At 39.4% G+C, this 15,944-nt stretch overlaps 1 protein-coding gene across 1 annotated transcript; it reads left to right on the top strand.

The window, feature by feature from the left end:
• The first annotated feature begins 10,707 nt into the window (after positions 1-10,707).
• Positions 10,708-11,579, top strand: LOC112398010 (vomeronasal type-1 receptor 1-like). The gene is given in 2 exon segments (XM_024742371.1): positions 10,708-10,828; positions 10,831-11,579. Coding segments are annotated over 2 exon segments (870 nt in total).
• Positions 11,580-15,944: the final 4,365 nt, after the last annotated feature.

Genomic DNA, 15,944 nt, shown 5'->3' with positions numbered 1-15,944 from the left:
TGTGAAGCAGAGGACATTTTCTGTAGCCTCATCTGAGGATCTGCATGAGACCAAGAGTACCCAATTCCTAAGGGAATGACAGGACAAGTCAGTAGCCAATACTGTCCCAGACAACTCAGCACACAATAGACCACCAGAAAGCTATTTAAAAACTACAAAAAAGTTCCTAAGGACAGACAGAGGTAAGAGAGCAGAAAAGTAAGAACCAGCAATGTGTCTTCCCTTCTGGACAACTATACTGGTAGAATCAATCTGATGTAACCCCTCTGCAATGCTAAACTGCTTTAATTTTGATCACTTTCAGCTCTTAGCATGGTAATGGTTTTCATTCTCCAACTCCCCTAACTCTGAGCCCTGGGGCAGGCACCATGTACGTGTTCCTGGAGAAGCTTCTAGGAGCCAGGTTGGGCAATAAGGCATCTGTCCTCCAAATATCAGAAATCTATGCTCTTTTTGCTGCTTCTAATGATGGTAGTGCTACGGAGTTGGGCAGCCATTGTTGGAAACCACACTACCAATGGTGCAAAGGCCCTCCCCTCACTAGCTGAAGCAATTTCACAGGGGATTTAAAGGGCAGGCGTCTATTCCGTCCACCCCCCTCACATCATTTTTCTCTTAGTCCCATTTTGATAGGCAGAAATTCAAGGACTAAGGCACTCAAAATCAATCATATATGCAGGGGAATTTACAAAGTCACCATGCATATCTGGGTAAGAAAAAAATCTGAGTAGACCTTAACTTTATACCTCAGACTGATCTCCAGGATGGAGACACCCTATAGCCATTAAACAAGCAAATAGAAAGACAAACAAACAGATCCCAGCAAACCCTAGGAAGAGGGAGAACTGAATCTCAAGTTACCACAATGTAAGACACAAACACCCATTTTTCAACAACAAAAAAAATCATGGGACATACAAACCAACAGTTTATCCCTCCACCCCCTTTCACCCTTGTTAAAATATCGTTGAAGCTAAAAGGGTATAAATTCAAATAATGTGTTATAATTTTAGCATGGTAAATGTAATTTCCATGGTAACTACAAAGAAAAAAAATGTAAACATTTTACTACCAAAAGACCAGTGGAACACAAAAAACAATAATGAGGAAACAAGGGACAAAAGAGACCAAAAGACATGTAGAAAACAAATAGCAAAATGACAGAAGTAATTCCCCCCTCATTAGTAATTATTCTAAATGTCAATGGAATAAAATTTCTAAGCAAAAGAGAAACTGGCAGAATGGATAAAAGAACATAATCCAACTATATGCTTTCTACAAGACACAACTTACCAGGATGGTTCAACATAAAAAATTCAGGGGTTTCCCTGGTGTTCCAGTGGTTAAGAATCCACCTTCCAATGCAGGGGATGCGGGTTCGATCCCTGGTCAGGGAACTAAGATCCTACATGTCACAGGGCAACTAAAGCCCTTGAGCCACAACTACTGAGCCTGCACGCCACAACGAAGCACGCACCACAGTGAAAGATCACATATGCTACAAGGAAGATCCTGTGTGCTGCAACTAAGATCTGATGCAGCCAAAAAATAAATAAATAAATATTTTAAAAACAGATACAAAATTCAGTGTAATATATCACATTAACAGAATGAGAAAAAATCATACCACCTCAATCAATGCACAAAAAGCACATGACAAAATTTAATACCCTTTCATGATAAAATACTCAACAAACTATCAATAGAAGGAAACTAGCTTAACATAATAAAAGCAAAGGATTTAAAATCCATGACAAATATTGTACTCGACGGTAAAAGACTGAAAAGTATTCCTACAATATCAAAAACAAGAAAAGGACACCAGCTTCCACCACTACTATTCAACATAGTACTGGAAATTCTAGACAGAGCATTAGGCAGGAAAGACAAAAAGCATCCATAGCTCATGAAATTTTAAAGATTCCACCACAAAACTGTTAGAATAAATGAATTCAGCAAAGGAAGAGGATACAAATTAAACAGTTGTGGGAATTCCCTAGTGGTCCAGTAGTTAGGACTCAGAGCTTTCACTGCCAAGGTCTGGGTTCACTCCCTGGTCCGGAACTAAGATCCTCCAAGCCAGGCAGTGTGGAAAAAAAAAAAAGAATTAAACAGTTGTGTGTTTTTTTTTTCTTCCTCCCAGCAACAGAGACATCAATGGTTTAATGGATGGGGGAGCTTACAAATCTGAAGCAAGGTCCTGACGTGACACCCCACCCTGTATAGCAAACAATGGGCAGGACATGACAACAGTCCTTGCTCCCAGGGGGAAGAGAAGATTACCAGTTATAGGGGAACTGGCATCAGGTGGGCTCATTAGTTACCAGGGAAACCAGTAGAGAGGCAAACCCCTCACCACCCCTTTGATAAGAATGATCACTAGCTGGGGTCTGGGGCAAGTGAGTAGGAAGGTCAGTCATGTGCATAGGGTATAGATGAAGCAGGCAATGGTCGGGCAGGGGATGTACAGAGAGCAATAGAACAGCCATCTTGAGTGGCCTGACCATACACTCTACCCCTACACATACTGCACGACCCTTACAATCTTGGTCTACCCTCTTCCGCGATATCCCTGGGGTCAAGTATGTAGGGGGCACTGCAACCAGATACCACAAACACCATACAGACAGCACCAGCCTCAGAGTATCAAGATACCTACTATGCTCAGAAGAGTCATTTGCCAGGATGTGGGCAAAATTTGGAGGCAAGATCTTACCAGGTCAATGGAAAGAGAGTCAATAGTAGGAGTGCCCTGTCCAGTTATAAGGAAGGTAAGGCCACCCCGGGTTTTCACAAACCCAGAGCTACCCCCATGGTGAGGTCCGGATTTTAAAGAAACATTCTGGTGGCCTGGCCAATGGTCAGCAGTCGCACTACAGATCTGTCTCCCCATGCTGGGTTGAGTGCCATTAAGGTTGGACCCATTAGATCCTTCCAAACAAAAAAGAGTTAATCCCACTAGTTGGACTTATGTGCCCAGAAGCCAGCCTATTCCATTCCACACAGCATAGCCAAGGGAGGCTCATGGGCAGTCAGCTGTATAGTAACGTTTACCAACAGGGGTCCTTCTTTTTTTTTTCTTTTTTTTCTTTTTTTTAATTTTTGGCTGTGCCATGAAGCATGCGAGATCTTAGTTCAACAGGGCTCCTTCTGATGTACTGGCATGTGGGACAAAAATATGGTGAGAGTCTTTCTCCCCCATTGTCAGTAGTCCCCAAATAGTCATAGTAGCCAGGTCAATTTTTCATGGAAGTCCAGAGAAGGTTGACAATTACAACTCGCTGGAGACCCAGCAATTAGACTCACTTCACAGTGAGGCCCGTGTTGCTGCTCAGTCGTGGAATAGATTTCCTCCTTCAGGCTAGAGATGAAATTTAAGACATCTAACAGGCACAACACAGGGGAGATTATGACAAATTAGCAAAACACAAGCAGTAACCACATTCTGAGATAACACACCTGCCTGTGGTTTTTCTCCTAGTCTGTAAAACAGTTCAAAAACACAACTTTCAATAACACAAGAACGTGACTAAAATCATGTATACGATGGCCCCTTAGTTTCACCTTGGATGTCTGAACAAGTTACTCCATTTTGACTTTCAAACCCATTCCCTTCCTCAATGGCCAAAGCAGATGTACAACGCATGTCTGAAAGATCACAAATAGGCTGCTCTGATCAGTAAAATTTAAGTTAAGCCAGAATGACTCCCCTATACCTCAACACATGAAGATTTTTCCATCATTTCCCCTTCTGATTGCAAATCTCTCAGTAGAAAACATTGATGACTAAAATATCCGTCCCTCTAGGCTGGGGTGCTGGCTCCTACCCCAGGTTCAGATCATGTCCCTCAGTGCTAGGCCTCCCTTATATTTGCCTAGTTATACAAGGTGGGGGAAAACCAATCAGATCTCATGAACAAGCTCAGAAGAATGTTAATGGGCAAACACTTTATAGGCCATATACTTCTTTCTTTCTTTTTTTTAAATAAATTGATTTATTTATTTTTGGCTACATTGGGTCTTTGTTGCTGCACACGGGCTTTCTCTAGTTGCGGTGAGCGGGGGCTACTCTTCATTGTGGTGCGTGGGCTTCTCATTGTGGTGGTTTCTCTTGTTACAGAGCACGGGCTCTAGGCACGTGGGCTTCAGTAGTTGTGGTGCACATGTTTAGTTGCTGTGTGGCATGTGGGATCTTCCTGGTCCAGAGTTTGAACCCGTGTCCCCTGCACTGGCAGGTGGATTCTTAACCACTGTGCCACCAGGGAAGCCCTAGACCATATATTTCTTATACCCAATTGTCACACAGCATTGTACATGTGCTTTTAGTAGCAGACTTAAAGCAAGCAGTGTCACACTTCATGTGACACAGTCACACACTCTGTGGCAATTTCACTACATAACTTTCTTTCCATCCAGAACATCAGGGCAAAAGTATGGCTAACACAATAACTTTCATAAATACAAACCTCAATTAACAGAACTAGAATTTAATATCTACTAAAACATAGCCTTTTTTCTCCTTGAAATTACCCTCATCTCCACCAGACACAGCCAAATCGAAACTAATCTGTTTGTAAAACAAGTGTGGTCAATTGACCACTTAGGCTCCTCCAAACTAGTTGTGGTGGAATTCCTCAGAAGGAGTGTCAGAATGAATTCCCAAAAGGCCTCTCAAGGCCAGGAAAGCCATGCCAAAGGCATGCCACCAGATTATGCCTTGGTGGATTTTTCTCTTCTAGAAGTCCCCAAAATATTGAGATTCCTGCACATGCCAGGAGTCAGCCTTTTCCATTCCCCTGATAAGGCTGTTCAGAACCCAAGAGTCCCCAGTTTCTGGAGGCACCAGGCAGGGAGAAAAGAAAAATGTTTCAATTCTATGCACAGGTGTAGTTTACCCAATTGCTGCAAGTCATAACTAACTTCAGGGGAAGGGCTTCCCTCCACATGTATGAAGCAAGGTCCTGGATCGACTACCCACCATGTGTGGCAGACGGCAGGCAGGACATGGCGGCAGTTCTCCACAGTTGTATTTCTACAAACTAACAAAGGACAATCTGAACAGGAAACTAAGAAAAACTCCACTTATAAAACTATCTATCAAAAGAATAAAATACTTAGAAATAAACTTAAGGAAGTAAGACTTGTACACTAAAAAGTATAAAACACTGCTAAAAAAAATTAAAGATAGTAAATGGAAAGACTTCTATGCTCATAAATTGGAAAACTTAATATTGTGAAGATGTCAATATGACCCCCAAGCCATCTACAGACTCAATGCAATCCCTATCAAAATTCTAATGATGTTTTCTGCAGTAATATAAAAATTCATCCTAAAATTCATATGCAACCTCAAATGACAACAAACAGCCAAAACAATCTTGAAAAAGAAGAACAAAGTTGGAGGAGTCACAATTCTAAATTTCAAGTTATCAGTGTGAAGCTACAGTAATCAAAACAGTGTGATACTGGAATCAAGGCACACGTACAGACCAATGGCACAGAATAAAGAGCTCAGAAATAAACTCTCACATATATGGTTAAATGGTTTTCAAAAAGGAGGCCAAGACCATTCGACAGGGAAGGACAGGCTTTTCAACACATGATGCTGGGAAAACTGAATACCACATGCATAAAAATGAAATTAGATGGACACCAGGTACATAAATTAACTCAAAATGGATCAAAGATCTAAACTTAAGAGCTACAAATATAAAATGCTTCAAAGAAAACAGAGGAAAACTTCATGACATTGCATTTGGCAGTGATTCCTTGGAAACGACATCAAAGGCACAAGGAACAAAAGGAAAACAAACGACTTCATCAAAATGAAAAACTTTGGTACATCAAACGATGCTAAGAAAATAGTAAAAAGGCAACTTACAGAATGGGAGATAATATTTACAAGTCAAATATCTGATAAAAAATTAATATCCAGAATATATAGAGAATTCCTAAAATTCAAAAACAAAAACATCAAGCAACTTGATTCAAAAATTGGGAAAAGGGCTTCCCTGATGGGTCAGTGGTTGAGAGTCCGCCTGCCGATGCAGGGGACACGGGTTCATGCCCTGGTACGGGAAGAGACCACATGCCGCAGAGCGGCTGCACCCGTGAGCCATGGCTGCTGAGCCTGCACGTCTGGAGCCTGTGCTCCGCAACGGGAGAGGCCACAACAGTGAGAGGCCCGCGTACCGCCAAAAAAAAAAAAAAATAGGGAAAAGACTTCAACAGACATTACTCCAACAAAGATATACAAAAGGGTAATAAGCACACAAAAAGATGCTCAACATCACCAGCTGTTAGGGAAATGCAAATCGAAACACTATGATACTGGGACTTCCCTGGTGGTGCAGTGGTTAAGAATTTGCCTGTCAATGCAGGGGACACGGATGTGATCCCTGATCTGGCAAGATCCCACAGGCTGCGAAGCAACTAAGCCTGTGCACAACTCTTGAGCTTGGGCTCTAGAGCCCGCGAGCCACAACTACTGAGCCCACATGCCACAACTACTGAAGCCCGTGCACCTAGAGCCTATGCTCTGCAACAAGAGAAGCCACTACAATGAGAAGCCCACGTACCACAACGAAGAGTAGCCCCCACTCGCCACAACTAGAGAAAGCCCGCGCCCAGCAACGAAGACAAAATGCAACCAAAAATAAATAAATAAATAAAAGAACATACCTGTTTTAAAAAAACAAAAACAAAACAAACAAAAAACCCCAACTATGCTACCACTTCACACCAATTAGGATGGTTATCACCCAAAAAAAACAGAAGTGTTGGCAAGGATGGGAGAAATTGGAACCTTTGTGCAGCTGTAATTTTAATTCTATTAAAGACAGATTTATCATAAGATGAAGCAATTCCAATTTTCCGTATATACCCAAAAAAATTGAAGCAGGGACACTAAATATCTGCACACCCATGTTCATAACAGCATTATACACAAGAGCCAAAAGGTAGAAGCATTCAAGTGTCCATCGATAGATTAATAGTAAACAAAATGTGGTACATTCATAAAATAGAATATTATTCAGCCTTAAAAAGAAAGGAAATTCTGACACATACTACAACACAGATGAACCTTTAAGATATTATGCTAAGTCAAAAAAGCCAGACCAAAAAAAAAAAGGTGCTGATGATTCTGCCAATATGTGACACTCAGAATAGTCAAATTCAGATACAGAAAGTAGAATGGTGGTTGTGAGTGGATGGGGGAAGTTACTGTTTAATGGGTACAGAGTTGAAGTTTACAAGATGAAAAACTTCTGTGGATGCATGATTGTGATGGTTGTACAGTGAGAATTACTAAATGCCACTTAGAAGTGGTAAATGTTTTGTTCTGCAAAATTGCCACAACTAAAATAAAGAAAAAAGAATCTTAGCAAAAGACCTATCAAGATCATCTGTGTAAGCAGTGACTATATAAGTAACTACACTTCCAGGCACAGTCAGGAACAAATAAATATACATAAATCTGTTTAACACATGCACATTCCTTTTTGTACTACACAGCTGACAGTTTCTCTTGTATGAAATATAACATTGGCTATTGTTTATTAAGGAGGACTACTCTCTGTACATTTATAAAATAGAAAGTTGTTGATAAACAAAGTTTAACTGACTACGTGTTAAAGATCTAAATGGGAGCTTCCCTGTTGGTGCAGTGGTTAAGGATCTGCCTGCCAATTCAGGGGACACGGGTTCGAGCCCTGGTCCGGGACGATCCCACATGCTGCGGAGCAACTAAGTCCCTGCGCCACAACTACTGAGCCTGTGCTCTAGAGCCCATGAGCCACAACTACTGAAGCCCGCACACCTAGAGCCTGTGCTCGGCAACAAGAGAAGCCACCGCAATGTGAAACCTGTGCACTGCAACAAAGAGCAGCCTCTGCTCCTGGCAACTAGAGAAAACCAGCGCGCAGCAACCAGGACCCAACGCAGCCAAAAATAAATAAACTAATTAATTTTTAAAACGAAAGAAAATCGTTTTCAAAAAAATTAAAAGTATATAATCATGAATGTATCTCTTAAATATGGAATTCATTCATGAGCAGAACATGTATGTGCATTTCACACCTACAAAAATAACAGTGACATCAAACACATGGTCAGAGTTTACGCATAACAAATTTCCTCCCCCCCAAAAATTTCCTTTTTAGATCATTTGAATCACGATCCAGTCATTTTGTCTTTTAGACCAGTTGTAATTAATATTTCTCTCTCCTTCAAAACTTTTTTTCGTGGAGAAGAAAATGGATCATTTGTACAAAATCATTTCCATCATTCTACTATCTAATTGCAGCTGTTTTATATTGTCTAACACCTTCTTCCAAATGGCCAATAAATGCATAATTTGCTCCAAAGGGTGGTCTAATGTTGGTTCAGATTTTTGTCAAGGATACTTCCCAGGTGGTACAATGTCCTTCTCATTGCCTACAATGGAGAGCCATTATGACAGGCTGTATTTAGCCCTTTCTGTGACATGAGGATTGATCAGCACAACAATGTGCCCCAATATCAGTTTCCCACAGCCTGTCATCGGTTGGTTGCAGCTGTCACTGATGATCATTCTGTAGATCCACTACTATACTAGAGGAAGCAGAATGTTAATATTCTATTACCATTTTTGTATTTTAACTTAGAATCCCTCTACAAAAATCTTTTCTGCATCCTCTATTTGATTACCTTGAAATAGTCTGTACTGGAAAGACAGTAGAAATCATTCATATTTCCCTTTATTTTTATGTTTCCAGAATAAATAGCCAATTCCTTAACTTTCTGAAAGGCTTCTGACTCTGGCTTTGTAGCATTACGAGCATGTGGTTACTTAAAGTACTTGATGCATTTAAAACATGTCCAGGTAATTTTCTTTGAGATTTAATTTGTACCATAACTGTGGAGGGGGATGCTTTTCAAGTTGAATCCTGTGGCATCCTCATTCTCACGTGACCCCAGTTGTGTGGTAGACTGTCCTTGTGTCCTGGATTGAATAGATGTTCAGATGTTCCATCTTGAACATTTCCTGCACTAGATCTGGAATTGGCAAATTTTTTAAAGATGCTATTTTCTTTCATGAGAAAGTGCATTTGGAGAACACAGCCTGAGTAATTTGGATGGTAATTACTCAGAACAGGGCTATCATCTGTAGATCCCTTTAATGAGAGGAGATACAATATACATATATGGTTTAAACATGGTTTAAACAAATACAGATCAAGTTTAAGTTCATTCTTCCAAACAAGTTTAAAATGATATAATTTTTCCTTAAATTGTTTCCTTTCAATTTTTCTAACTTTTGATCAAACTGTGATGAATCTCTTGTATAATGTACTTATTAATTTTAAATATAAATATTTTCTTGAAATATAAACATGAGTAAATTTTTTAAATCTCCGTAGGGATTTTCCATAGATATGTTTCAGTACAAATGTACAGTCAAAACTCTTATTAAAAATGTACTTGAGGAATTCCCTGGCGGTCCTGTGGTCAGGACTCTGTGCTTCCACTGCCAGGGGCCCAGGTTGGATCCCTGGTCGGGGAACTAAGATCCTGAAAGCAGTGCAGTGCGGCCAAAAATTAAAAAAGTACTTTAAGTATTACTATTTTGTATGGATAGACTACAACTTTATTACACAAAGAGATTTATATATTTGTTTTACTTTTGTCATTAAATTTCATTGATTGTTTTAATTTCATTTTGATATAATATAGTTTAATAAATAAGTAAAATATTTATATTTACCCCAAAGTCAAAATTATAATTGAGGTAAATTAATTCAGATATATCTAGTTTCTATTCGTCCCTCCACATTGTTTAATCTCTGCCCATCTATATCATTACTTATTGAAGGTTATAGTTCATTCTTTAATTGTTTTTAATGTAATTGTATAGATAGATAGGTAGAGAGAAAATGTGTATTTATCTACATTATTTATATTCTTATTCCTTCACAATCATAAGAATAATTGTAGAATACTAAACATCTCTTAACCCACTTGCCTTTTCTCACTTAAGAATATATCCTGAAGGTAATTTCATACATGGAGGAAAATGATCTTCATTCAGTTCATGGCTGTAGGAAAATATGTTCTGTGAATGGTGCATCCTTTATTCAAATACCCCCTCATATGAACACTTGTATGAATTCCACCTCAAGACCTTTGTTAATAACCACTGCACCCATAAGTATGTACTCCTATAATCCAGTTAAATTAAGAAAACGTGTTACCAAAAGAGAGGAAATCATGTGCTATGTTTAGCAGTAGATACAGCTGAGCAGAAGGTGACACATTTATGTTCATTTATCTTTCTAGCATTTATTCATTTATTTCTATCTCAAATTAAAATCAATATCTCCTAGATATGAAAGTGAAGGGTTGGACTTCCCTGGTGGCGCAGTAGTTAAGAATCCACCTGCCAATGCAGGGGACACAAGTTCGAGCCCTAGTCCGGGAAGATCCCACATGCCGTGGAGCAACTAAGCCCGTGTGCCACACTACTGAGCCTGCGTACCACAACTACTGAAGCCCGCACGCCTAGAGCCCATGCTTTGCAACAAGAGAAGTCTCTGCAATGAGAAGCCCGCACGTCACAGCAGAGTAGCTCCCGCTCACTACAACTAGAGAAAGCCCACCGAAGACCCAACGCAGCCAAACATAAATTAAAAAAAAAAAGAAGAAAGTTAAAGGCATGCCAACCTGGAAATGGAAATCATCTTCCTCACTCAGACTGGAGTTGGGATCCTGGGAAACTCCTCCCTCCTTTGTCTTTTAAACTTCACTTTGTTGACTGGATGGAAGTTGAGATCCACAGATCAGATTATCAACCACTGGCCTTAGCCAACAATTTGTCTCTCTTCTCCATAGGGATCCCACAGAAAATGGCAGCTTGATTGAAATATTTCCTGGATGATGCTGGATGTAAACTTGTCTTCTATTTACACAAACTGGCCAGAGGGGTTTCTCTCAGCACTACCAGTCTTCTGAGTGGTTTCCAGGCCATTAAGTTTTGCCCCAGAACCTCTTTATGGGTGGACTTCAGAATTCGATCCACAAAGTGTATTGGTTTCTGTAGTTTTCTTTTCTGGATCCTACAACTCTTGGTAAATGTCTGCAGTCCTATTAGAGTAATTGGCCCCAGAAGTAGCAAAAATATAAGTGTAAAAACAAATTATGGATACTGTTCCCCACTCATGCCTGATAAATTTATCAGCTCATTACGTGTAATTATATTATCTTAAATGGATGTTATATGTTTGGGCTTCATGATCTGGACTAGTGGGTACATGGTCCTTTTCCTGCACAGGCACAAGCAACAAGTCCAACACATTCACAGCAACAGACTCTCCCCCAGACCTTCCCATGAGGCTACAGACAGGCAAACCACCCTGATTCTAGTGAGCTCCTTTGTCTACTTTTATTATCTCTCTTCCATTTTAAGTCTTTGCATTACTCTTATTGTGAATCCAAAGCAGTGGCTAATGGACACGTCTGTGCTAATAGCATCACTTTCCCTGCTTTCCTTTGTGTTCATCAGCAGTGACACCCATGTCTCTAAGTTCTTCCGTGATTTCTGAACCAGGAGAAAAAGTTTCCTAATCTAGCTCGAATAGCTATAAGTCTTCTGATTTCTCCAGTTGGATCAATATTAATTTGTATTTTTAATTGTTTAAATTACATGATTCTCGGTCCAAATTATTCTGCTAGAATTGGTGATATAATAGTAAATAAGAACAACCCTTGCTAAATAAGCAAACAACAGATCTATACACAAATTTTGAATTCCCTTTTACTAAACAAACAAAAAAACGGAATATATATATATATAGATAGATAGATAGATAGATATATGAATACACAGGCAAACACAGAGAGATGCATTCATGTGCAGACAGAATTCATAAAAGTTACCATGGGGCTTCCCTGGTGGCGCAGTGGTTGAGAGTCTGCCTGCAGATGCAGGGGACACTGGTTCGTGCCCCGGTCCAGGAAGACCCCACATGCTGCGGAGCGGCTGGGCCCATGAGTAATGGCCGCTGAGCCTGCGCGTCCGGAGCCTGTGCTCCGCCGCAGGAGAGGCCACAACAGTGAGAGGCCCGCATACCGCAAAAAAAAAAAAAAAAGTTACCATGGCATAAATATTGCTTTTCTCCACAAGATAGAATTATCAGACTTTTCACTTTGCTAAACCAGAAACAACAGCCTCTAAGTGGAGTCACTCATGCTAACACCAAGACTTAATACTTAACATAGCTGCAGTTATAACCTTCCCCAGAAATGTAATCAGAAGCAGGAAGTGTGGAATTGTGAGGTCGGTACCAATTGGACCATCTGTCACATGGGCCCTCTCCATTTCTCAAAGGAAGATGAGGTAACCCACCTCAAAAGAACTTTTTTCTCCAAAGGGAGATGACCTTATGTGAAATAATCCTTTTTTGTGTTTATGACTTCCCTGTGTTGCCTTTAAAAATCTTTCTCTTTCCGTGGAGCTTTGAAGTTCCTCTCTACTTGCTACATATGATGCTGCCAGATTCATGAATCATTCAATACACATATCGCTGTTCTTTAGGTCAGCCTAATGGATCCCACCTGTCATGCCCTCTCTCTCGCTGGGTGACTGTCTAGTTCCATGGCACCCTAGTATTGCTCCCTTCCTGTACCTCACATTTATTTGTTCCTGACTGTGCCTGGAAGTGTAGTCACTTATATAGTCACTGCTTACACAGATGATCTTGAGAGGTCCTTTGCTTAAGTTCGTTTTACTTTATTTTTTAAAGGTTTATGTTTCTTCCTCTTTTTTTAAACATTTAATTAATTTATTTATTTATCTTGTATTTTCTTTTGGCTACACCTGGTCTTTGCTGTGTCATGCGGGATCTTCATTGCAGTGCACGGGCTCTTTGTTGTGGCACGTGGGCTTCTCTCTAGTTGTGGCTTGCAGATTTTCTCTCTCTAGTTGTGGCAACCGGGCTCCAGAGCACGTGGGCTCTGCAGTTGTGGCGGGTGGACTCCAGAGCATGTGGGCTCTGTAGTTGAGATGCACGGGCTTAGTTGCCCCACAGCATGTGGGATCTTAGTTCCCCAACCAGGGATCCAACCCATGTCCCCTGCATTGTAAGGCAGATTCTTTACCACTGGACCACCAGGGAAGTCTCTTTACTTTATTTTAGTTGTGGCAAAATATACAAAACAAAATATTTACATTTCTAAGTGGCATTTAGTACACTCTCATTGTGCAACGATCAGTCATGCATCCACAGAACTTTTTCATGTTCAGACAAACTCTGTTCCCCATAATCAGTAACTTCTCTCATCTACTGACAACCACCATTCTACTTTCTGTAAATATGAATTTTCCTATTATGAGTATCCCATGTGTGTGGAATCAGACAGTAGTTCTCCTTTGATGGCCGGCCTACTTTACTTAGCATAGTATCTTAAAGGTTCATCTATGTTGTAGTATGTGTCAGAATTTGCTTCCTTTTTATGACTGAATAACATTGTATATACCACGTTTTGTTTACCCATTATTCTATCAGTAGACAGTTGGGTGATTTTGCCTTTGGCTCTTGTGAATTATGATGTTATGAACATGGGTGTGCAGATATCTTTTAGTGTCCCTGGTTCAGTTCTTTTTGAGTATATACCCAGAATCAGAATTGCTGCATTTTATGATAATTCTTTTTTAAATTTTTTGAAGAATCACCATACTGTTTTCCATAGCAGCTTCACAAACGTTCCAATTTCTCCCATGCTTGCCTACACTACTTTTCTGTTTTTTTTTGAGTAATAACCATCCTAACTAATGTGAAGTGGTATCTCATTGTGTTTTGATTTGCATTTCCCTGACAGCCTAGTGATGTTGAGCATCTTTTCATGCACTTATTGCCCATTTGTATATCTTCTTTGGAGAAATGTCTGTTCAAGTCTTTTGCCAATTTTTGAATCAAGTTGCTTGGATTTTTTGTTCTTGAGTTTCAGGAATTCTCTATATATTCTGAATGTTAACCCTTCATCTGATAGGTGATTTGCAGGTATTTTCTCCTATTCTGTGAGTTGCCATTTATTATGTTCATACTATCCTTTGATGTACTAAAGGTTTTCATTTTGATGAAATCCAGTTTGTATTTCTTTCGTTCCTTGTGAATTTGTCATATCCAAGGAATCATTGCCAAATGTGGTGTCATGAAGCTTTTCCACTATGTTTTCTTAAAGAGTTTTATAGTTGTAGCTCTTAAGATCTTTGATGCATTTTTAGTTAATTTATGTACCCAGTATCCATCCAACCTCCTTCTTATGCATGTGTATATTCAGTTTTCCCAGCATCATGTGTTAAAATGTCTGTCCTTCCCCATTGAATGTTCTTGGCCTCCTTGTTGCAAATCATTTGACTGCATATGCGAGAGTTTATTTCTGAGCTCTTTATTCTATCCCATTGGTCTATATGTCTGCCTTGATTCCAGTATCACACTGTTTTGATTACTGTAGGTTTTCAGTGATATTTGAAATTTAGAATTGTGACTCCTCCAGCTTTGTTGTTCTTTTTCAATATTGTTTTGGCAATTTGGTGTCCCTTGAGATTCCATATGAATTTTAGGATGAACTTTTCTATTACTGCAGAAAACATCATTGGAATTTTGATAGGAATTGCATTGAATATGTAGATGGCTTGGATAGTATTGACATCTTCACAGTGTTAAGTCTTCCAACCTATGAGTATAGAAATCTTTCCATTTATTGTCTGTAATTTTTTTTAGCTGTATTTTGTACTTTTTACTGTACAAATCTTCCTTGGTTAAGTTTATTTCTAATTATTTTATACTTTTGACACATACTTTTTTTTTTTTTTTGGTTGTGCCAAATCTTAGTTGCGGCTGGTGGGCTCCTTAGATATGGCGTGCGAACTCTTAGTTGCAGCATGCACATGGGATCTAGTTCCCTGACCAGGGATTCAACCCAAGTCCCCTGCATTGGGAGGTGAATTCTGAACCACTGCACCATCAGGGAAGTCCCTTGACAGGTACTTTTATATGTGGAATTGTTTTCTTAGTTCCCCGTTCAGATTTTTCATTGTTAGTGTATCGAAATATAACTGATTTTTTTCATTTTGTATTTATATCTTCTTCCTTTGCAAACTTCAATTATTCTAACAGTTTTATAGTGGAATCTTTAAGATGTCATGAGCTGTAGTGAGTTTTACTTCTTCCTTTCTCTTTTGGATGCCTATTTGTCTTGCCTAATTGCTCTGTCTAGAATTTCTAATACTGTGTTGAATGGTAGTGGTGAAAGCTGGCATTCTTTTCTTGTTAGTGATCTTGGAGGAATAGTTTTCAGTCTTTTACCGTTGAGTTTAATGTTTGCTGTGGGTTTTAATTTTTTTGCTTCCATTATGTTAAGCTAGTTTCCTTCTATATATAGTTTGTTTAGTATTTTCATCATAAAAGGGTGATAAATTTTGTCAGATGGTTTTTTTACATTGATTGAGGTGATAATAAGTTTTTTTCTTACTGTTAAAATGACATATTACCCTGATTAATTTTGTATGTTGAACCATCCTGGCATTCTAGAAATAAATCCCAGGTGTTTATGGTGTATAATCTTTTTACTATACTGCTGAATACAGTTTGCTAGTATTTTGTTGATTAATTTTGCACCAATAATCATCAAATATATTGCCCTGTAGGTTTCTTGTAGTGTCTTTGCCTGTTTTTTTTATATCAGGGTAATAGTAACAGCTGCAGTTGACCTAAATTAAAGCAGTTTTGCATTGCAAAGTAGTTACATCAGATTGATACTACCATTGTAGTTTCTGTCCAGGTGGGAAAATACCTGGTTTTACTACTCTGCCACCTTCCCTTTAGCTGTGCCCATGGGTACTTCTTGTAATATTTGAAATATCTTTCCTGTGATCTGTTGTGTCTGAGTTGTCTGGGACAGTATTG

Source organism: Neophocaena asiaeorientalis, unplaced genomic scaffold (genome assembly GCF_003031525.2).
Source record: "Neophocaena asiaeorientalis asiaeorientalis breed wild unplaced genomic scaffold, Neophocaena_asiaeorientalis_V1.1 scaffold582, whole genome shotgun sequence".
Lineage (NCBI taxonomy): Eukaryota > Metazoa > Chordata > Mammalia > Artiodactyla > Phocoenidae > Neophocaena > Neophocaena asiaeorientalis.
This window is presented reverse-complemented; position numbering and strand designations above follow the sequence as displayed.